This window comes from Saccostrea echinata, unplaced genomic scaffold, assembly GCF_033153115.1.
Source record: "Saccostrea echinata isolate AGI-Se365-2 ecotype Australia unplaced genomic scaffold, CSIRO_AGI_Sech_v1 ptg000015l, whole genome shotgun sequence".
Classification (NCBI taxonomy): domain Eukaryota; kingdom Metazoa; phylum Mollusca; class Bivalvia; order Ostreida; family Ostreidae; genus Saccostrea; species Saccostrea echinata.
Genome location: NW_026889764.1, coordinates 1,061,563 through 1,085,677, shown reverse-complemented (window position 1 = coordinate 1,085,677; position 24,115 = coordinate 1,061,563). Strand labels below are relative to the sequence as shown.

The window sequence follows — 24,115 nt, the reverse complement described above, 5'->3', positions numbered from 1 at the left end:
ATAACTGTGAAACAACGCTGAAGGAAGATAGTTGCTACGTAACATACATCGTTCTTTACTTTGATCAGGATACATCGTGTTACACTTTACTTATATTCTGTAAGTGAATAAATTATCTAATTTCCAAATAAGTTAACATTTTAGATGTTAGACGAATAGCACATTTTCCAGGAGAAAAAAAACGGAATAACGAACCCGACTTTCAAATGAAAGGTATAATCCAGAAATTGCGACAAGGAATTCCGAATTCAAAAACAATATCAATCAGTCAGTTACCTGGCGGATATCAAATCTTCAATTTATTGTTTTCTTTTATATAAATTAATGTAAACTAAATAAATATGTACATTTCTTTGAGAAAAAATCGCTTGCCCGATCGGACAGGTACGTCGTAAGACTCACTTGCCCGAACTGAGAATTTACTTGTCCCGGGCAATCGGACAACCGTTAATGTCGATCCCTGCAATCAAGCACATGCAATGGAATTCATTTAAGTTTTCAAGTTGACAGTATTAGATCTTTATTGAAAATTTTTCGGACAAGTAAAGTTGAAGTTCGGACAAGTTAAAATCTTGGTCACTTGTCCGAATGGACAAGTAGGAAATAAAGTTAATGTCGAGCCCTGTCCTCCATATCACCTGATCCCACCTCTAATGTTTTAGAGGTCTGTGTTGCTCTGCTCCAAAATTTGTATTGTTTAATGGACTTTTGAGCTTGAATGCTGTTTGTTATCTCCATACATTTCATCCAAATATTAAACAGTTCTCAAATCTGATCAGAGCACCAAAAAACTCAAACAGAATAAAATCTGTTAAAGATGAGCCTGTTCTGAAATGTTGTTTTACTTTCAGATCTCCCTTTCTTCTGCCCTTTGGCAATAGTGCTCACTATCTCTGGCTATATCTACACCCATAGCCACCTGTTCCTCAAGACAACAAAGATCTATCCATGTCATAAAAACCCTAGAAGCAGCATTGTTTTAGAGGTTAATTTATGAAAACTGACTTCCTCCTCTGTTTAACAGAACATCCTGTTGAGCTTCTAACAGAGGCATCTGACCATGTAGATCTGTTATAGATTGCTTATACAACCAATAAATTAAATATACATATACAGGAACAGCCATGAGAAACAAGCAGCCTATGTTGTAAACTCTCTCCCTGAAAAGAACACCTACTTAAACATCTTACACAGGAAAATAACATAATCACTGATGCAACTTGTTTTAAGGAATTTGAAACCAAAATTTATGAAAAAGAAAACTTCTACTTATTTTTTTCATTATGCTATAAGACAGCAAGAGTTTGCCAGTAACAAAAAAAGGCTAAGACCTAATGGAAGTGTACGAAATAATCTTATCCCCTTGTTACACAGAGATTAGTGTTGAACCTGCATGGCACTTTATCACATTTTTTAATTTCTTCAATTAATTGGTATCCAAATATACCTCTTCATTTCTATATTGAAATTGAACCCTCTTACACTTATAGCAGTATAATAATGTGATGAAATGATTGCACAACATATAGATTAATGAATTAAAAGTCCATTATCTGCCATTTTACAATAAGTGAAGGAGTGCAAGTTATTGGCCTAGATATGATATAGTATGAACACATCATATTTATGTTTTGCAGTATCAGGAAGAAGCATTCCATTTTCATCAGCTCAGACGCACTAAGAACACTCCATCGAGGTGCAACACTTTGAAGAGCAAAAAGAGCTTCAAGTGAAGAACACTGCCCCAAATACATTACAACCTGCAATCCTAAACATTGTACAAACTGAATTTCTCCTAAAACTTGCCTCATTTCTTATTTTGAGAACAACTCATTTTCTGCAGAAACTGGAGAAAGATAATGGTATTTGTACTTTATAGTACACTCAAATGAACTCTCCAAGGGCAGAAAATTTTTCTCTCTGTCTCCCAAAAAACCAGTACAAATCATTTGGCAGACAAAAACCTGTAATTGAGGAATCCCAAGGTGATCTTCTGAAACACTTTCTGGAGGAATCAGAGAAATCCTCACAGGCCAACTGTCAGATGAATGCTTCAGGGGGAAGGAATTTCAAATGTCCAGGACAAGAATCAGTTAAAATTATTTAAATTGATTTCTCAAAATTAAGAACAGGTTTCTAAACAAAAAACTGCTCCAATTTTGACTTTTGTGACGAAAGATTTTAAAGATGTCTTAATCCCTGTCTGATTTTGGTGCAGAAAAAGCCAGTTTTCTGAACTCTTCAGATTTAACCCCAAATAATTTTTTGCTTTCTTTGATGAAGTTTGTAGAAAACCAGCTCAAAGAACTAATGCTCTGATCCCATTCTACATGTAATTAAAAAAATACAGATAGCCAAATCCCTGTAGATTCTTATCTATCTGTTAAAGAGATTAACGTCTGCATTTTTCAATGGGGAATCTTAATTTGACATGGTTTGAAGTTCAGAGAGATAAACTCATTTGGGCTGATATTTACTGTACATACAATGAGAATTCATGTATTTTCTTTCATAACTTCTTATACTAATACTTGTGGATTCTGTACTTGAGAGAAGAAAGAGCAGATCTTACACAAACAAACAGGTGAAAGAGAGTAGATAATAGGGGAAAAAATCATCCTTTCATTTACAGCTTTAGGTCAATTTACTTTCTTGTTTCTCTTCATAAATTAGATGATTTTTCAGCACTTCAGCATTGTGTATGGATTATATTAAAATTTTTATCCTCTACTGCAAAACACAAGATGTCTCTTCCAGTTTGGCACATAATTTGCTCCTTTTGCTGATAGGACATTAGCTACTGTTTTGTATTTTCCTATATCATAATAAATAGGAATAGCTGAAAATCTTGTCATGATTTGATGCATGTTTGAAAAGATGTCATACAATGCAGTAAAGCATGATTATAAAGAACAAAAAGAAAAGCCCCGATCATTTTGTAATATCAGAAATATTGAATCTTGTTAACACTTTATTACATTATGCTGCTTGGTGACGAAACAAGACATCATCATAAGCAGGCATCAAGTATAATCATCTTTGGTCTAACATGTTTTACTGTATGAGAAAAGATATGAAGAAATATAATTTCAGACAGACATTGAGTATATAATCATGTTTTCAACTTAAAGAGGTCATTCTCTGGATTTCAGTAGGGCATGTAATATAGGACATCAGGACCTCGATCTGTGTGTATTAGTACTGGTTAACATTTTTCCTGCTTTTACCCCTACCTTGTAATAAGAACAGCTGTATCATAATGGTCCGGGTCACTGTCGTCTGACGGATTGTTCACGTATTGCCAGGTGCAGAAGTCTTTGAGTGAGGCTGCAGCATTTGAGGTTACTCGAGGCCCATCCTGGATAAAAAAAATGTGAGACACATAAAATAATTTTCAACAGCTGTTTTCAACCAGATAAACAAGATAAATAGTGCTAAAAATTAAATTTTGATTGCTAAATGATAAGTAATTGTGATATTAAAAGATGTATAGATATCCTATTTTCCTGTTTAATTACCTTTGTACCAGAATCATATTTCAAAAATATCTTTTAATTGAATGACCTTGTACTTATTCAGTACTTATTCTGTTTGATCAAAAACCATGTAATTTTATACTTTTTTACTCAATAAATATTGTACTTCTGTAACCCAATTCAATATCAAAGTATATGTGTGGTCCATAAATTTTATATATATATTCAAAATAGCTTTAATAAATTTGATTGATCAGATAATAAACTATACACAAAAAAGTCATCACCAATGACAGAATTTTAGGATTGACTTCATTTAAACTGTCACTTTTTAATGGTAAATTGAACTCTTGAAACTGGAAAATATCATCAATGTCAATTTGTCCACATGAAAAAGATGATATAACCCTGAAAAATCTTAACCAAGATAGTGATCTCAACTTGTGGTTGCTGTGAACAGAGAGTCAAAGAGTCAAACATTAACAGGGGGAGGAGCCTGAAATGCCTGCCATGCTGTGGTTTCTGAGGAAGTCATATACTCACAGTGTTTGGCACACAATGCATGTTTACTCATACTTTGGATGAAAAAAAAAAACACAGCAAACAAAATTGTTGTTGTTTTCACATGAGAAAGGGAAGCCAGTGCATTAGCCAATTATCATTAAGTGAGGCATACATGTGTCTTCCACACTAACTATGCACCTAAATAATGACAAAAAGACCATTCTGATGCCTATGAAAAATAGCCTTGACAAATGCATGACCAAGAACATAGTGGACACTGAAGCTAATCAAGGAAAACATTTACATGTGTTAAACAAAACTATATCCTTGCAGAGAATAAATGAAAAAAAAATCATCCAAACAAACTTTGGGGGATTAAGGCTGGTTGCAACAATGCTTGTCCTAAAGGGGGTGAAAACCACATCATTATGAATACCTGGGTATATAATAAGGTAGAGATTGTGCCTGGTACCACACAGTACTGAATGAAAATATTAATCTTTTTTCGGGTCAAACTTAATCTGCATCCACTCTTGTCAAGTTTTGCTGAAGACCTAAAGCACAGAGCACCAAGTCCAACAAAAGTTTCATTTATTTAACAACACTAGTCTGGATTGGATACAGTAATCCAATGACCTTGACAGAGTACCAAGTCCAACAAAAGTTTCATTAACTAGTCTGGATTGGATAGAGTAATCCCGATGACCTTGACATATGGACTTCCCCATGATTTGATCCTGCATCCATTTTACTGTTGGAACTGCTTTTTTCATACCTGGATACCTGGAAATTGCCTAAATTAACCTCTCCCGAAATTCAGTGATATTATTCTTTTAATCAACCCTAAAGAAATTCAGTTTGCAAGGATTTTTCCCTGAACCCAAAATCATCAACAAAAATTACCAGTCCTCATTTCAGCAGAAAGTGAAAGCCAAATAAAAATAACTTAGGAATTTGAAAGTGGTGGGTCAACATTGAAAGGTGACAAAATATGGATGAGCTCAAGTGGGTCCTCTTGACATGGGATTGAGGGGGTTAATCGATTATTGATTCAATTCTCCTCATATAAATGGACCTCAAACACGGAGTATTAGGAAACTTAATAACGGACAAGAGCCTTTATCACCCCCTAATGCCATAAAAATCTAAAGAATCTAATAACAAGTACTTAATATCCAATTTAAACAAAAGAGTCTTAATTTAGTCTTAGATTGGATTCATACATAGGCAGGCTGTCTTTTTATTAATCTTGGGTGTTGAAAAGGACTCTAGAGTTTGAAGTCCTTGTATGGCATATGTTCACCTTAGCTTGACTTCTCTGCACCTTTCCATATGGTTATAAATCCAGGCTTAAGACAAAAAGAGAACGACACTTAACACCAGTACCACTTTTAAATTACCAGTAATTAGAATACTTTTATCATACATCGTATAATTCAAATTTTTAAACATTATTTTACTTTAATACATGTACAGATCTATACAATGAAAACCTGACATTTCTTTCTAAACTGAATTCAGATACACTTTATAACTAATAATCACTGTTAGAAAACTGAAAAATTAAAAAACAAAACAAAATCAAAGCATCTACTCTTGATCCTGTGTTTTCTTCAGTCGGCCAATAACCTAAAGATTCTACACACAACGCTGACTTCTGACCTGTTTGTATCAACTCATTGAGAAAACAATACCAAGGGTTACAAGATTTCATCACAGGATTCTTAATATTCCATCGGATTTTCACCCCAATAAATTACACCCCCCAAAATTTTACGTCTTTCATCTTTATCCTATCCTTGCCTTTTCCCTTGGTAAACCTATGGAGTGATTTGCATTGTCAGTGTTTATACTGGAGATAAGTGGCCTCCAATTTATTAATGCATCCAATATCAAACATTCTTATCACTCTCAAAAATCAGTGTGGACAAAATTCTTTTGTTTGGAGCCATTTTAATTGGTCTCCAATTTCAACCTCAAGCAAACTGAATATGAAATTCAATTCTTCAATAAGAAAATACACACTGAGAGGTTTTTTACCTGTAAAACTGGAAAGGATGAATAAAAGATATAAAGGGCATTGTAGGATTATGAAATAAAATGAGTGTTACATCAAAACATTGACACTCAGTATTGACCCTGCTTGTGATGCTATCTTTTTCTGGAGGGGGTCGGTACCATGTGCTGGGGGTTACATCTCCAGTTGCATTAGCATGTTTAAGCACCATTTACAACTTGTTTTGAAGTAATTATAAGAATCTCTATAGCCTCACACATCTATGTTTCATTTTTGCTTGAGTGGCATATATCACAGGCTACCTGTACCTCTAGTTTGCTCACAGCATGATTCATTTGTGTTTAGTCATCACCACTGAGTTACAGTAGCATATATGCATAACTTTGATTGTACAAATATTTTACCATGAACTTGGAAAAAAACAAAATAAAAACTTCTCTCCATTTTCTATTGCACTGTGTTTTACTGACATATATACCTCTTGCAAGTTAAAAATCTGAAAAACCACCAAAGATTCTTTTGACTCTTGAAAAACAGTTAACACAGAGCAATTAAGTAAGAGTTTCTGATAAAACACGGATTCACACTTCTAACAGCACATAAAACTATTCAGCATCCATCTAGTAATCAAGTGGAAGACAAATTGATACTGACTGAGAGGAATAAAACAAACAAAAACTTATGTGTAATCACAGATAACACATTATCCTCATCAATCTAAGCAGCTCAACAGTAGCAAGTCATCTCTACACCTAAACAGTTTGTATCCTAAACTTTACTTTAGAATAATCCAATTAAAAGATAATGATTATTTTGTAAGTTTATAAATTCAATTCAGATTGAAGGTTGGAATACATCAAATTTTCGTACAGCAAAAGTACACCAATTTTTTTTATAATGCAGGAGAGCCACCAACCTAGATAAATTAACTTGAGTCTAGTATAACCTGTGATATGTCACAAAAGATCAAATTACCTAGGAAACCTGATATTTTCTGCACCATTCAACAGGACCTTAAAAGACAAGATGCCTCACACAAGACCTGTCAATCACAGCTAGAAATGACATCACCTCAGAGGCCTACATGACAACGATCACAAATTTGGTACACACTCTTTACCCCTAAACAGATAGAAGCTGATACCCTATACTGCTAAATAGGAGTAAAAAAACCTCTACTTGATCCTCTTTGCAGGTAGAGACAGGTAAATTAAGCACATAAAGGTAACACTCTGGGGGCTAATATCTCAGCATCAACCATCAAGGACTAGTGTATTCCTACCCTATCAGTGACACCTGTTGAAAGTTTGTATAGACAATTTTTTATAAGTTTGAATAAGATGACAAATGAGGGCAACAGTCACGTCAATTTTGTCGTAAAATTCTCCAGATGTGAGGTTCTCACTTTCAGAAAGGGTTTACGTTTTCCAGGTTACACATTTCCCTTTCCACTTTTTGTAATAAACACTCTGATCCCTGATCCAAGACGCATGGTGGCAATATTTGAGAGAGAAATTTCAGGTGTCCCTCCAAAAATGCTTTGATTTACAATGATCTGAAGATATTAATCCTCAAAGCTTATAGTTTTGCATTCTTTGCAACAGAAGACTGTTCAAGTTGGTCTATGTCTGTAGACAGGTGTACCACACAAAAAAACTCCCTAAAATCAATTGTACATAGGGATTAAAACAAGAACAATAAAATTACAACATATCCTTGGTTTTTCTATAACTATGTCAGAACTCCCTGTGATCAGTATGATTCATAATCTCAGGTGTCTTTTATACACTCTCTGATCTCCTGCAAAGGCACTGCACAGATTGCATGATTACTAACACTGTTGATTAAGTTTCTTAACTTCAAGGTGTCTGTGAGACGAAAATAAGCAAGAAATTATTCAGAGTCCCTGGTGACAGACATATCATAATATGTCAAATACAGTTAAACATGTATGCCATGATTATTGGGGATTGCATATATATGAGTTTTCTTATTCTAACAGGTGTTGAAGAGGTAAAACCATTCTTTTTTATACTACATATCAACATAATACAAATTCCTGAATGACATCAAACGTAAATCTATTATAAATAGCTTTTGAAGTATCAAAAACTTGCTTCAAAACTGCATTTCCGACTTTGTCAGCAAATTATTTTTTTTCTCTTAACAAAAAATATCAATTTCATCAGTGTCCATTTAAATTAAGGGTAGCAGTTTCATAGCCTTACATTTTTTTTCTATTGATATTGCAGACCTCAATAATTCAAAATATAGGTCACATATAACCTTTGTATTGTCTTTAATGAATTAATGGGCCAACAAAAGATCAGCATTTCTATTGCTACATGTGGATAATCCCTGAAATATTTACTGTTTATATTGCACCCATTGTGATCAAAGACTTGTGAGAAACCCCTCAACCAAAATAATTACACAGATCATTCTTTTTTTTTTTTCAGAAGAAACCATAAAACTGCCCCAAACAAAAATAGACCCATCAGCTTATTCTGGACACTTGCAATTTATGAATAGACTATCAGACCATCCTGCTAATGTGTGGAAGCATTTCCTATGCTTGGGGGGTGTTTTAAGGTCAATTTTTTTTAGTGAATGGAATAAGCAAAAGGATTTGGTTGTTCCAAAACAAAATACATTAGAAATAGTTCAGTGGAAAAAAATTGCTGTATCCCAGTGTCATGGCACTGCTTTTTACAAAACAACCACAAAACTGTTTTGTATGTTTAAACCCAAATCCACTCAAAACTTAAACCACTAAATAAATGACAAAGAGATCACTGCGTTTCTGTGACAGTTGGGATCACTGAGACATGGTTAAAGATTTTTCACACGCTGTGCAAGAGCAAATCACTTACTGCTTAAATAGCTAACCATGTTCTTTTTCCTAAGCCTGTCCTGAAGGATGAGCTTAGTCCGACTTATCTATACAGAGGACAAGGCGGTCAACAGTTTAAGGTATACCACCCAAACATTACAACTCACTTTAGGCACTCATTACACCTAACAAGGGTACAGGAAAAAAATCTGCAGGTTTTCTTTTGGTTATAATTAAAAAAAAGGAAAAAATACAAAAGAGGAAAGTAAGGTTGGCAAATGGAATCTAACAAAGAATTGAAGATCAAGCTAGTATAGAAAAAGCATGGTGAAGGTTGATATCATGAATAGAAAAACACATAATAAGCCCCTATAACAAGTTCTTTTCCTCTGAAGACATTGAAAAAAAAATTCCTGAGTCTTGAGTAGTGCAAATAGTTAAATATTACTCCTAGCCACAAACCTGCCTCAACCTAATGACCTAGTAAACTCTGAATAGATTCTGATCAGAGCAAGATAATCAAGATGTATTTCTAGAAATAATCTTTTTTAGCCCCTCTTCCTATAACCTAATCTAAAACAGACAGTTTCTATGGGTGGCAATATTTGCATAATCTGTTATATGCCATAAAGCACAAAGATTTAAAATCATAAGCACTACACCTTAGAATAAAACGCATCTTTCTTCTGTGGCAGTGCAATCATAATTATACAGTTGAACTTTCAAACATCAATATCTCGAATCCCATGGATATGTCAAAGCACTTTTTCTTTAAGTACTTTATCCTAAGTATTTCAAATTCAGTAAAAACAGACTTGGTATTCACAAAAAAAAAATTCACAAACGGTATCGGATTTGGATAAGTTTTATCTTGGTCCCCTTGAGTTTGAGATACAGAGGTTTGACTGTACACAGTCATTAGTGGATTAAGACTGTGTATCTTTGGGTATATACTTTATTTTAAGCATATTTTATTGAGTAATTCAATAAGGATTGGGCAACAGGCAAAGCCTATGCACACCCTCTCCTTGTATAATAGGTCAAGACACAGACATTGAATAATAATACTTTAATACTTGGGTATATCTGACCACTGTTCTCACAAAACTTACTTGTTCTGATCTAAACACAGCTATTTTCACCACCACTATGTTGATATAATTGCCAACTGATGAATCTTTGTATATGCTTGCGACCTGTAGAATAAAGCAGTAAATTGAAATAAGAATTAAAGCATTCTAATTTATATATGTACGTGCTTTGATCCACCACATCTGAAAGTGTTAAGACCTCTCTATGCTCTAACTTTTCTTCAGGACATGTAAAAATAATTTATTTCCCTTGGCTTTTGACCTTGTATTGTCAACTCATGCTATTCCTACGGTAATTCGTCCCGATTTTGTCATGTCTATGCACCGGTCTGTAACCCCCAACACATCTTTGTGCATTCCAATCCACCCATACTTTGCCCAAATGCATGTAATTCATGTAGCAGAACATTAGACAAATTATCTTTTAATTATTGCTAACAAATTTTCTTCCCTACATTTTTCATTCCATTGCATAATAAAGCTCTTTTATAATTAAAAGCTAGGTGTGATATTGATGAAAAATGTCAAGAACAGTAACAAATTTCAAGAGCACAAATGTGTTAGCTCTGGATCAGGAAAGCAATAAAATGTATTCAGAAAAAAAATATGCATGGGCATGAAATTCAGCATAATCTTGGTTCACATTTGGGGTGACCATGCCAATAGATGCAATCTCAAAAGGGGTCACACCCTCTTAAGTTATCTCTTTACTTACCCACCCATCTTCCCTCATGTTTTCTGGAAGGGGTGACATTATATTAATTTTTTCAGGCATGACCTAAGTTTAACATTGTGCTATTAATTACTTTTCTGTGAGGTCCAAAAATTAGCAGCCTGATTATGATAGACTACAAGTTGCCAGGTGTTTTGTCTAGTTCCCTTCTACATGATTTCCTAGGGGTTTTTGCAACAAAGCACTGCAGATTTTGCTCTTCAGGAAACAGTCCTGCATTTCAGTGCATTTTTACAACCAGTTCAGCATGATAACTGTTTAATAGCATCAAAACACTCAAAGCAATTTGCACCTCTTAGTGTAACTAATGCAGTCTGATGGTGGTTACTTTATTCACATACATCATTTCTTAACTACACCAACAAAGCAATATTACATCAGTTTAATTCTCGATAAATTACAGTTCAAAAGCTCTGTTAATTGAATCTCTTGCTCCTAATAATGAGGAGAAGATGTTTGATACACAGGAAGAAGATTCTTCAGATTGTATTTTATTACTTACTATTGCCATCAAGGTTAAGATGTATCTTTCAAGGTCGTTTCCGTGGTATTGTAACATCTTGTTATCGGCAGCAACCATAACTTCCACATTGCGTTTATATGAAGTTGAACGCTTTAGGAGATGATGACGAAAGGGCAATGATTTTGATGATGACTGGGATAATGACGATTTCGATGATTCCTTTACAGATGAATTATTTACAACAGTTTTTGCACTTTCGGAATTAAATGAAGAATTCTTTGCTACTGTATTTTTAGACCTAACTTCACCTTCATCTTTCCTTCTAGTGTGCTTATAATTTTCTGAAAAATAAAAGAAAAATAATACAATTTTACATTTTAATAATTTGCACTTGTCTACAATACAATCTACTCATTTTAATGAGAGTTTGCTTTTTGAATGCAAGAAAGAAATGCAGATGGCTAAAATAGTACTGAAGTTCTATGCTCCTTTTTGAGCTTTCACACATTGCACCCTTTCATACAATGAGTATAAAAAATCAGCTGAAGCAGAAAATGTTCTTTAAATACAAATTTAAAAGGAATGTAATACAAACATATTTATATATTAGACTTCAATGATTCATTGACAGAAAATAAGTAGGTCAATAATAAGCAGGTCACATATTCTATATATCCTTTCACTTCTTTTCTTGTGATAAGTTGGCCAACCAAGGAATACGAGGCAATTCAATGCAGAGAAGCCCTCATTGAAACTTGCCAGGTGTTGCTTTACTTGTAATGGTTGTTGGAGACAAGCTATGAAATATCGTTTTCTTCCATGAAATACCAAAAAAAAAAAATTTTGAAACACAATACTCATTATGTCTTTCTTAGTACAATGAGTGCTAAGTGGTAGATTCTGGATGGGTGGTTATAAGTTATGACAAGTTGTGTTAAAAGTGAAAAAAAAATATGAAAACTCAACACATAAAGTAACTTTTTAAAATCAATTTTTGAAAATTTCCCCTAGAATTTTATTCCGTCTTGGTCAACCAAGGATAATTTTTCTCAAACTTTGGCAATGCATGTGCATGTTGGTGGCAAACTTAATATAATCTTGACCAAAACTAAGTTTTCAATTTTTTTCAATTTTCATATTCATTCACCGTAATAAATCTTCTGCCTCTTTAAAACAGGGCAGTTGTTGGGCACTTCAAACGATTCAATTTTAAGTCCACAGTCTTGGTATCACCTTTTACCATCCAATATTTAAACTCTGTTCTTAAAAGAGGCCTTTGATTAATGGATAAAATTTTATTTCATAAAAAATAAAATCAGATATTTTTTATTATCTTCAGCAATCAAGGCATTTTTGTTGATAAGGGGTAAATAGCTCATATTACAAAGGAAATGTGAAACTGTCACCTATGTCCAAACAAGAATGAATAAACATTTTCTAAACATGCCTCACCAAACTTCTTTTCTACAGACGCGTTTGAGCTTACAAGCAATTTAGCACCTTACTATCTCCACTTTATCTGGAGAACGTAGTTCTTCTGTCAAAGGTTTGTCTGCCAATGCATTATAGCAATGAGATATTGTTTCCTGGTGATTTGAACAACTTGATGCATCAAAATGTAATTGGATTGGAAGAGGAATATAGAGATATCCCTGAAGTAAATGGCAGCCAAGCCAAAGCCAAACAGAGCTAGCATTCTAAAATCTCTTCTTCAACTGACATGTGCATTCAACAAGTCACTGCATTTTAACAAGTGATGATTTTTAATCATTAGGCAAACTAAATGCTAAGTAAATTGATTACATTTCAAAGTAATTGGGCCAGTGCCTGTTAGCAAAACAAGACAATACCTAAATAATCTTCATATTTTTAGACTCATCAAGCTTTAACTTCTCTTTATAATAACAATTTTAAATTTCTTGATGATCAACAGTCCATACTTCCAGACTGATTCAGTAAGCCAGACACAAGGTGCATGTGCAACATCAATGTTTTTCTTCTTTTCCAATCAATGAAACCAAGATTCCTTGGCATTCAATGACATACTTTTTGTTTCTTAAAAATCAGCAAATTGTAAAAGTGCAATGTTGCATGCGAGTAGCATTTGGTCTGCATGGGAAATGGGAACACACCCCAAGTATCTTCTATACTGCAGCCGAATCTTTTGATCTGATTTTATAGTTGCAACTAAACCCTTCGGATTTAGTTGTAGTGTCAATTGAGGCTTGATAAGAGAGATGCAATTGTTTTATGTTTTATCAGTAAGGTACCTAAGGGTCAATTACAGCAGATTGTGAAGATAACAGTTTAGTGTCTAGGATGGTGATAAGAGTGCCTATTAAAGTCCCATTTTGTCTGAAGTAGCATGCCTTTAATTGTATGCTCCCTGCTTATATCAACAAACATGGGAGAAAAGTTTTATCACTCACTGGATCAATTTAATAACATTTACTTTAACTGATAATATCACTTCAATTTTTAAAGATAATTTTGGGAGCATGAGAAATATTGCAATTGGATACTGGAGCATTAATTTGATTATGTCACAATATGACAATATGTATCAAATAAATACAATGCATTTCAATGAAAGGGAACCAGCTAGCTCCCAGTAACTAAACTGTACAGTTTGACCTTTTCTTCTGGGTATCATTTCATAGACCATGTCATCATGATTTGTTTGACATGACAAAACTGATAAATACATGTGCATTTTTTGTGTAAGCACAGAACATAGAATACCATAACAATAAAACCTATCAATAAAATGTCCAGAAAGATTTCTCCTAGATCTAAACTTTTCTTTTCACCTGGATATCAACTGGGCAACACCTGAACTCACTATACAAAACTTGTTGACCTTAAGTCTATTGGGATCATGTTACCATTGTTCACTACATTATACTAAGGGATTTTCTTTCCCCTCCCTTAAGGTGCACATGTCTCTGATTATCCATGCCTCTATATACAAACTTCACAGTGAAATCATTTCCTCTTTGTGGTAATTAAAAATTGAAAATTATTCATAACTTCAATACTTTCTAAAAATGTTCATAGCTTTGAATTCTTATTATAAAAGTCATTATGTAAAATTTACTTGAAAATCAAGAAGTTATACTTCTAATTTCAACTTTAATTAATATATCTTTTGCTGTCAATTAAAAATCAAGTCTATTGATTTTATATAATGAAGACAGTTTCAGCAAGGAAACAATTACGTAACAAGCATTTTTTGATTCAAGCATGGGTTGTATATGCACTAGCATTCATTATTATACATTTCTCCAAATTCAATTCAAGAGAATAAAAAGCCAGACATCCATAAATTGGAAGTTATATATTCAATTAATAACCCATTGGCAACATCTCTTACCAAATCCTACATACGAAGATATTTTTTTATAGTTAGCCATGATTATTAAAAGATCTTTTTCTAAGAGGAGAAATTTAAAGGCTCTAACTGGCTACAATCAGCTGTTAGTATGTATGCTGGCCATAAGCCAAACCACAAACCGATAAACCTTTACAATATTCTACTACAGCGCAGTTTTGCTTATTCAACACAAACAAATGTGAGGAAACTCTTGATCAGCAAAAAACACCTACACTGTACCCTGCGCTCAGTAGACGACCACTTCCTCATTTCCAAACAATTTTGATTTGTATTTAAATCTCTAAATTTTTTATTTCTCATAATCAATCAAACTTCACACTAATTCTGTACTTCTGTGTTGGAACTTTTACCAAAGTGGAAATGCTTGCATAAGACAAACTTTCGATTTCTAAGAAAATGTTTACATTTTGAAGGATTCTTTTATTCCCAAAATTCTAATTGTCTTTTTCTAAATAATGTACACAAAATGAAAAATAATTTTTTCTTTAATTAATCAATAACTTTAAAAAAAAAAAATCAACACCTTAATATAACCCTGCATTTATGAATTCAATAAAATACCCAACTCAGACCACAGAGCAGCAAAATTAATGCAAACAGACCAAGGTCCCAAATAAATCCTGACATCATCAGAGATTGATCAGTGACAAGGCTTGTGACAACAGTAGAGATTATAGATTATCATCTTTATGTGTTTATGACAGATTCCAAGAGCACCCTATCAATATCGGAGTAGGGTACTCTACTGCTAAGTCACCAAGACACAAACCAAGATCTTATCTCCACAGTACCACACATCCTGAACACCACATGTCTACATGCAACCATATGACTTTTAGGAAAGAAAAAATTAAAATAATCCAATCATTAACCACAAATCTTTAATTTTTTAAATCTCATATCCAGTAATCCTACTGTAATTGAAAAGCAGAAGCTTACAGCTGCTCTCTTAAATACCTTTGCATGTTGGTTATGACAGCAACCTTTTAGAGAACTGGGTCACTAGTTCTGCCAGATGAGACCTAGCAATTATCCAATCTGATTACCCAAAAACAATGACCCTTAGACATGACACTACTTGGCATCAGACATCTCCATTGTGACCTCCCCTACAACTTCACCTCTATACCCTTTCAAATGCTTTAGTATTTTCTTCAAGGGTGGTTCCACACCCTTCATTGTCACCAATTAACCATCAGAACCATGTGCCCGTGAGAGACTTTGAAACAAAAGCACCATGGTTCAGACCTGGTTTTATTCTGATAATGTCAAGAAGTTCACGAAGCTACAGACACATTCCCTGTACATAAAACCAAAACACTTTCATAAGAACATGGAAATAATTATCTATACAAAACAATAACCTGAAAAAAAATTGACGACCCACCCCACTTATCTCCTGTTTTTATGGCTTTTTTATCTACATGTCATTCACTCCATGCATAAAGTTCAAAAGTGTCATTCCTTTTAAGTCTTACTGTTTACCAAACAGGATATCTAAATCTGATAGTATTAACCAAGAAAAATGCAGCTGAATTATTCTGTTGTAGTTTTCCAGATGATGTACACTTTATAAAGTTTTGAAGCCATGTGTCAGTTTATGCACTTTATAAAAAAAAAAAACTTTTACTTTCTGGAATCTCTATTCAAACACCATTTTTCACAGGTCACCGAGTATATAGGTCAAGAATTTGGGTGACTGGAATTTCAAAAGTCTGATCAATGTCATATATATGCAAAGCCTTGAACATTCAAATCAAACACATGTTTGCAACAATTGTACTGATGATAATGGAATCACAAAAGTTTCAAGCATCTGTTGGATCACACAGGAAGTTCTCAAAGATCTCCACAGCCACATTGCCACTTATTGAAAGGGTCAAGGTCATGTTTTTATGTCTTTATGTCTGATGCACAGATACTTGTTTCACCACATAGATGCCTTGATTAAGCAGACTAGGGGAAACCAAATTACTCCCTGTAATCACCCATCATTTGTCTGAGTATACACTAGTAATGCACCTCCCTTAATCTAATTAGATACAGATTAACCTGGCTATACCTCAATTAAGAAAATAAAGAATGATTAAGAGGAAATTAACACATGAGCCTCGACCACTGATTTTGTCCATATTTCTTTCAGGTTGCTAAGTTATAGTATGATGAGTGTAGCCACTGGTGGTGGATTTCTACTTTTTAAATGCTATGCACTCAAAGACAGATAGCCAATGATAAAGTTATGACACGGGCGGGTTAAGCATCCAGTGGGTGGTTAGTGTGTACGTGCTGGATTGCCCACACTTTTATATCTTATCACCTGACAGTAAGCTTAAATGACAATTAAAAGCATCTGATGATAGAGCCTCAGTGACATTGCTTCCACATATTTTCCTCTTTTTTTTGCATAAAAATAAAAAAAAATCTACATTTCCTGTTGTACGATTTTTTTTTCCTGGACTCTCCATCCCTTCTGACTCTCTTATCTTACTCTTGTACAGGTGCTTTAAACACTTTAGACTAAAGAATTCAACCAAAAAAAAAATCAGTAGTCTCTCTCATTAGAGTAACTCATGACATCTTAAACAAGATTTGTTCCCTTTATTTTTTTTCTTCCACCTCATATACTGAACACTCTTCATTGTCATTCGTTCAGATTTATATGAGAAACAAGACTAAATGCCACCAAAATAAAAGGTAAGAGTTGACTTTGTGTCCTTGTGGCACAGGATGTACCTCCCATTCATTGTTTTACTACACTGACCATCACATCTTTTTTTTTTGACCTGTCATAAAGAAGATGGTAGTTTGCTGGTACCCATCACCTTATCTCGGCCATTGTCCCCTAAAATGCCACTGGAGGAGACTGGTACCCCAGTTTACGAGCTTGAGGCCAATGGCCAATTATGAAGATGAATTTCTTGGCTGGACTTCTTGTTATCAGATGACTCATGCCTTTAGTATGAAATAAAAAACACACTTTTTATGTGTTAACCATAAGTCTATGAATATTTAGAAGAAAAAACAAATAAATTAAGTGAGATACAGAATTACTGGAAAACCCCTAGACTAACATGAATATTATTAGTATGAGGACTACAATTGTTTGTCACCATGACTTAAGTAGTAAACAGTAGGGTTGTCCCTAAGACCCGGATCCCTCAGTTATTCTGGTATTCCCCCTCAATCCCCTGTTCGGGGAGGAACCCCAGACCCCCTTCTACTTTTTTACTGTCCCTTCTGTTTTAATTCTTTGGGACAGCCCTAGTTAAATACATAGGATTTAGCAGAAATTGCATTCATAACATTTTAGTTGATGTGACATTATATACACTACTGGAACTGAAAGACTTCAACAGACTTTTTCACCATACTATTTGAATTTTCATCTGTCAGTAAAAGTGTATGTTGTAAAAAAGCTAGACGATCTTGGCCTCATGGAATCTACAGGACCTGATATGAGAGGAGAGAGTAAACAGTAGTTCTGAATAAATGAAGATTCTGTATCCTTTTTATTTACAAAAACAGCAGAGACACACCTGACTTTTACCTGTGATGTGATCTGACACCCCATCAGTAAGTCAAATACATCAGAACACCTGTGGAACAATACATTACAGTCACCAGTGTCTGCCTTATATCATAATCCATATTAATATCTGCCAAGTTCCTATGACTTATGGAACTTTTACAAATCACCCCTGTCACCAAGAATTAGTAAGCCTGTAATCAAATTAATTCTTGCCTGTTTGTAAACATAAGCCACAGTACAAATCACCCTTGTCAGGTATAGGAAATTATAGCTTTTAGCCTCTGCATCATTCAACACCCTGGAAAAAGACCCCCATTCTAAGAGGAACATTACATTAGTGTCACCATACAGAAGACAATCATTTCCTTTCCCCTCGGTACTCCGTAAATTTCAATATATCTGAGAGATTGGTTGTAGATTATAAGTACTTAGTCACACGGCTGGTGACATTTGAGTCAGTCCTGCTGGTACACATAGCCAGAGGTTCTTCTGTCACTTCAAATCTTACTTTCTTACATATCTGCAATTGTAACACTTTCCAGGTTGAAGTGCATAAACCAATGCTTCATTTTATCTAACCCACTACCAATAATTCAAAGATAGGTTTAGAATAATATTGTAATATTATCCTGGCTTTATATTCTATAAATTTCTTCTACCTCCACACTAAGTCAATTAAAGTTCATCCAACATGAGCGTTTTCACCTCAATTTGATGATAGAAAATAAATTTTGACTTGGAGCTAAAGAAACTATCATTAAACATTATTTTTATCACAAAAAAAAACATTTTTTTTGTTTGGCCTAGAGATACAGAGCTAAAAAAAATCAAGTATGACACCATTTTCAAAGTCTACTGGCCATTGCTGTTTTAAAAAATTTCAAGTCAAAAGAAGCACAGTTCAAACTTGGTCCTCGCCAATCACTTCTCTACCACCAACACCGCTACCATTTGCCATTGATCCAATAAATCAAACTCAGTGGTTAAACCACAGTGTCCTAAGTAGAGGGACATTAACTGGCCATATGACTGACAAGGTGTCATTCATTCACCCTCCAATTATGGCCACTACACAAACCAGGCCAGTCTTGTATCTTCTATTTACTAAATGTTAAACATAATTTTACCTTGACCCAGCAATTTAGGGCACTTTATTGAAGGACAATTTAAGGGTTTACAAATTATATATTTTTTTTAAAGTCATAGAAATCATATATGTCCATGCAACAAAATGTTCATGATTTTTACTTTTGGTACATTTATTAATAAATAAATTTCTTTTATTCTGTGAAATTTAATCATGCAATTTCTACTGCCTTTTTTCATATTTTTTCTCAAAAGTTTAAAATTAATCAACAGTTTCATTTTGTGTATTTTTTTAATGAAAAGAAAAAAACAACAAAACACACACAAATACATGGGTAGTTTAATATTCACACTTACGTTTTCATGAAAAATAAAAATTAATATGAGCAAGTCAGTGAGATTATATTTTTTAAACTATACATTTATGGACATATGAAACAAGCAATACACATTTACTATACGCAATATAAGGTCTTCACATTAAACTGTAATCTCTTGTAGATGGCTGTAACAGGGCATAAAGGAATTTAGTGTTACACCATCCTCTATAACACGGCAAATTTGACAGATTACACAGGCTGAACTGTGATAAATTTAGGCTGATAAGTCCCCATATTAGCACCAATTCTGGAGTACTACCGGTCCAAATGACTGATACTTATCATCTATAGGAGACGAAGGGGTAGGACCTCTGGTTGAATTATGGCCTAATACACTAAACAAATAGTGTGTACTTAGTGACATGGTTTTTCTGGGGTGTTGCTTCCATCGCAGTAGCTCACTATCAAGACTATCTCGGGGAGTCTCTTTCAATCCATGGCATTTAAACTGTATCTATTAATCAATATTTGTTGTAGGAAATTATCTAAATAGGAATTATAAGGTTAACTTGCTAATCCCTAAGTAATCTTGCACAATTTACATAGAGTACACAAAACAAATGCAATGCTTAAGAAACTTTAAACAGTTTCAATCAATCCACTAGAGTCTTATTTTGACTTATGCACATGGGGTGATTTTGAATGCACTGCACCATAATCCTGTTATTTACTTCTAGGCTCTTTTCCATCAAATTATATACTTTACGAATTATTTCATAATCTTTCCTTTGGCATGAAAACTCCCCTAATATCCAATGATTATTTAAATTCAACAAAGAATCTTCATTAAATCTGCTTTGTCCTCTTTTTAATTAAAAATTGATAAGAGAAAATTTTAATTCCAGTTTGTGTACACTGCAAATGGAATGAGCTGGTTTGCCTTGGAATATAAATGGTAAAATAGAATCAATCTCTGTTTTGTCTGCAAGAATAGAATCGGTTCAACATGAGAGGGAATGTGTGGATTAAGCTTGTCACATAGCCTCGTCAATTGGGCAATCAAGGTTGTGAGAGTGTTTGAAGTGCAGAGATATTCTATTATCTGATTAAGCTTCTTTGTACCATTGGAGACACTTACAAAAAAACCTGAACCATATTACCTGATTTTGTTTTCAATTACATATGAATGGTTGACTGTTTTCCTTCAATTAAAGTTTGACCTCTTTATATTCCTAAACATGCCTGATATAAATATTTTTTTCTGACATTATCAATGGCTTTAGAATGAGATTTTTCAGGTTAATATCCCAGTGAGCAAAAGAGAGGAGACACCATTTAAAAGGACTTTTTTAATTCAATACATGTGCTGTGTGAAATATGGACTGCATTAAATAAAGATTTTCTCAGATTATTAAGTAGTGCAATTCAAATTAAAATGACAATTTGTTGTTAAGATTTTATTAGTATAAATAGATCTATAAAAATATCATTTTTATTTTACTTCTTTATCACTACAACCCAACAGATATGTTAGCACACTTCTCTTCCTAAATTTGTCTTGAACAGGTAAAATTCTGCTCTCATTCATAACTTTCTGCACTGTATGACCTTTGTCATTTATTAGAATTTTAATGAATGGAAACATTAAAAGGAATATCACAAAACATTTTTATTTTATAAAATGTTAAAGATATACATTCAAGATTTATTTACCCCAAACAAGACTTGAATATTTCAAAATTTAAATCTCAACAAAATTAAAATATAATTTCTTAAAAAAAGCTATGGTAAAATATTCCACTTTAGTCCTCTAAGAGAGAGTTCTAATAACTCTCTGATTAACTTTAAATAAAGAAAGGTTCATCTAGCTTACTGTGATATTTCAAAATTAATATGTTCCAAACCCTGGAATCAGTACGGAGGGGATAGCGCATTAGTAAGGTCAGTGTTTGCATCAGCTGTACTGTATAGATCTGCTTCCCGTAACAAAAGTGGAAACTATGTCACTTGATTCCATAAATGTAATGCAAATTATGACTCATATTTCTTTGTCATAATTCAAAATATATCCAAAGAATGTAATTCAACAATGCAATGTCTAATAATTCTATAAACATATCATAACATTAAATGCAATTACTAATTGTTTCTGTTAAAATAAACTGGAAAATTTCAACCATCATCAACAATTTCAGCAATTTTATGAAAATCAAATTCTCTGACTCAGCAAATCTCATATTATTCGCTATCTCCTAGTGCTCTTGCAATTCTGATAAAGATTATTTGAAACATTAAAAATCTATGATAGGTTTAACTAGATACCTTATATCATTGCTTTAACTTATGCAAATACCTCTTATTTCTTCTTAAGAGTGTGAGAATTGCAAATAGGATTTCTGTATTTAAGCCAGATATTCCTCGATAATCCATATGATGGGGGAGAATTTGGGAAAGCCTCTAAAGCAGAAATAACGTGAACAAAATGTACCTTATCTCTCCCTGCTTATCCTAACCTTAACATAGTTCTAAAATACTTTGGGGGATAAAATTTATCTTTTTCCCCCCATTTTTTGTCATTCCCTGAGCACAATATAATCATAAAGCAATGAAAGCTCATTGCAGCAAATCACCCATCTACAACTACCATATCTATTCATTCAATCATTCATTTTCAAACAATTCGTTTTCTTAATTAATTTGAAGTGTAAATCTCAAACACAAATTTTATTTACAAAGCCCTCAAATTCCACAGCAAAATATGACAAAAATATAAAATAATTTCATATTCTTTAAAGAAGTGTAAAGCTTTTCTTAATTATTGCGTAAAATGCAATGTAATGCTTATCACAAACTTTAATTTAAACACTGAAATTCTTAAGTTACAAATTATTTCCTCCTTACAATAAGAATTTGGTATTTTTTCTTTCACTCTGGCACCAATTTAGCCATTCAGTCTCTCTTACACATGGATCAATATATGTAAAGTGAAGCCTCTTTAATCCAGACATTTGAGTAGATGAGCAAGTTATCCAGATTAATGAAGCACCCGGATAACTGAAACATACTTTGTATATATGTTTACTTTGTATATATAAATTTTTCTCCACAAATTTCATCCAGAAGGTGACGTGTCTTAATTAATGGAATTTGGATTAACAAAGCTCTAATGTATTTACAATATGCATAGATATGTTGTTTTTCCCGCTATCACTTTGTATTTAGTACGTTTGCTCAAAAACATAGTAAATGAGGACATATACCTCTAGTAACCTTACAACTTTTTAGTCTTAATATTTCTTACACTAAAATATTTGAATAGTTTAAATAAAGGTAGATAAAGTGGTGCAAAATATTTCCAGTATAAAAATGTAACAAATTCAGGAATTAAGTTCTAAAATTTCAGTAGCGCAAACACTGCCTCAAATATTCACACATCCCTTAGTTAAACAACAAGGTAAATATAAATCTCAAATAAAGTATCATCAGTATAAAGAAGTTAAATAAACTCGAAAGACACTTTGCTAAAAGTACACACATAAAAATCTAAGGATTTAATCCTCTACCTTATATAATAAACAAATACACATGGCATCAAAACCGCCAATCACCCAAAAGCTTGAGTGACTGCAACAGAGTCTATCGAACATTAAATGTGGTAGTTGGAGAGAAAACAAATTTGGTTTTTCTGTCTCCCATACTCTGATCTCTTCCATGAACCTGAAAATCTCCCTTCTCTTTCATCTCTCTGTCTGCTAAATGCATTATAGACTTTGCTTATGATGCAAGATGCGGAGACGATTTTGTCCAAACAACCACTAGTTTAATCACCACTCTTTTGCAGAAATTTATCAGAAAAATTTTTGCTTATTATATGGTACTTCTCTACCTTTCTTTTTTAATAAAATTTATGCATCAAATGGATTCACAAGACTTTTTTGATAGACTTGTTAAAGAATCCAATATGTCGCATATCACTTTATAAAATATCGTATTGTATCATATCAGAATTTTTTGCTCAATACAAAGCCTAATGGTATGATGTCTAAGTGTCCCTAAGTGCTGTTATGTCTGATACCGATCTGTATACAATACTTGTGCCAAAGGCAAGAAGAACTATAGGATATGCTAAGCATTGTTGCTCACTGTTGCTGAGATTTATAACATTTCTTTTATTGAGGTGTTCTGTGACCTTCCTTTTTATGATTACATTGGCAATAGAACATGCTCTTTTTCGAAGTTCATCACTGAACATTCTGCTTACACAGTGAAATCCTAAAAATAACATTTTTCCCAAACATTCAGATGCACTTTTTCGTTTAATCCATTTCAAAGTGAGTCTAATGGGCCAAATTGAATGCTCACTTGAAGCTTAATCTAACTTTTTTTTTCAAAGCCTGATATTTAGTTTCTATAAATTGCAGGTTTTCTTAATTTTCAGTTACCTTCATCCTTTACAGCTTCAAACTACATGGTCCAACATATTCAAAACAAAATTTGCTAGAACATAATTGTGCAGTGCATTTTTCTCTTTAGTTTCCATCATTATTTTTGCCATTTTGTATTGATCAATAGGGTTTTAAAATTGGAGATATCTGAAGTGACTGCAGCTGACTACAGATTCAAATTAATAGTAATCTGCACTTGGGTTTCTTTTCAAATTCCACACCAA

The 24,115-nt window shown here is 33.4% G+C and overlaps 1 protein-coding gene across 1 annotated transcript in view; it reads right to left on the bottom strand.

Annotated features, from left to right (window-relative positions):
- The window catches only part of LOC133187973 (A disintegrin and metalloproteinase with thrombospondin motifs 9-like), a 91,611-nt gene that overhangs the window by 55,089 nt on the left and 12,407 nt on the right, over window positions 1-24,115 (bottom strand). Inside the window, 3 exon segments of the mRNA XM_061323365.1 lie at window positions 3,234-3,358; window positions 9,943-10,026; window positions 11,157-11,458. Of these exon segments, the coding sequence (XP_061179349.1) occupies window positions 3,234-3,358; window positions 9,943-10,026; window positions 11,157-11,458 (511 nt within the window).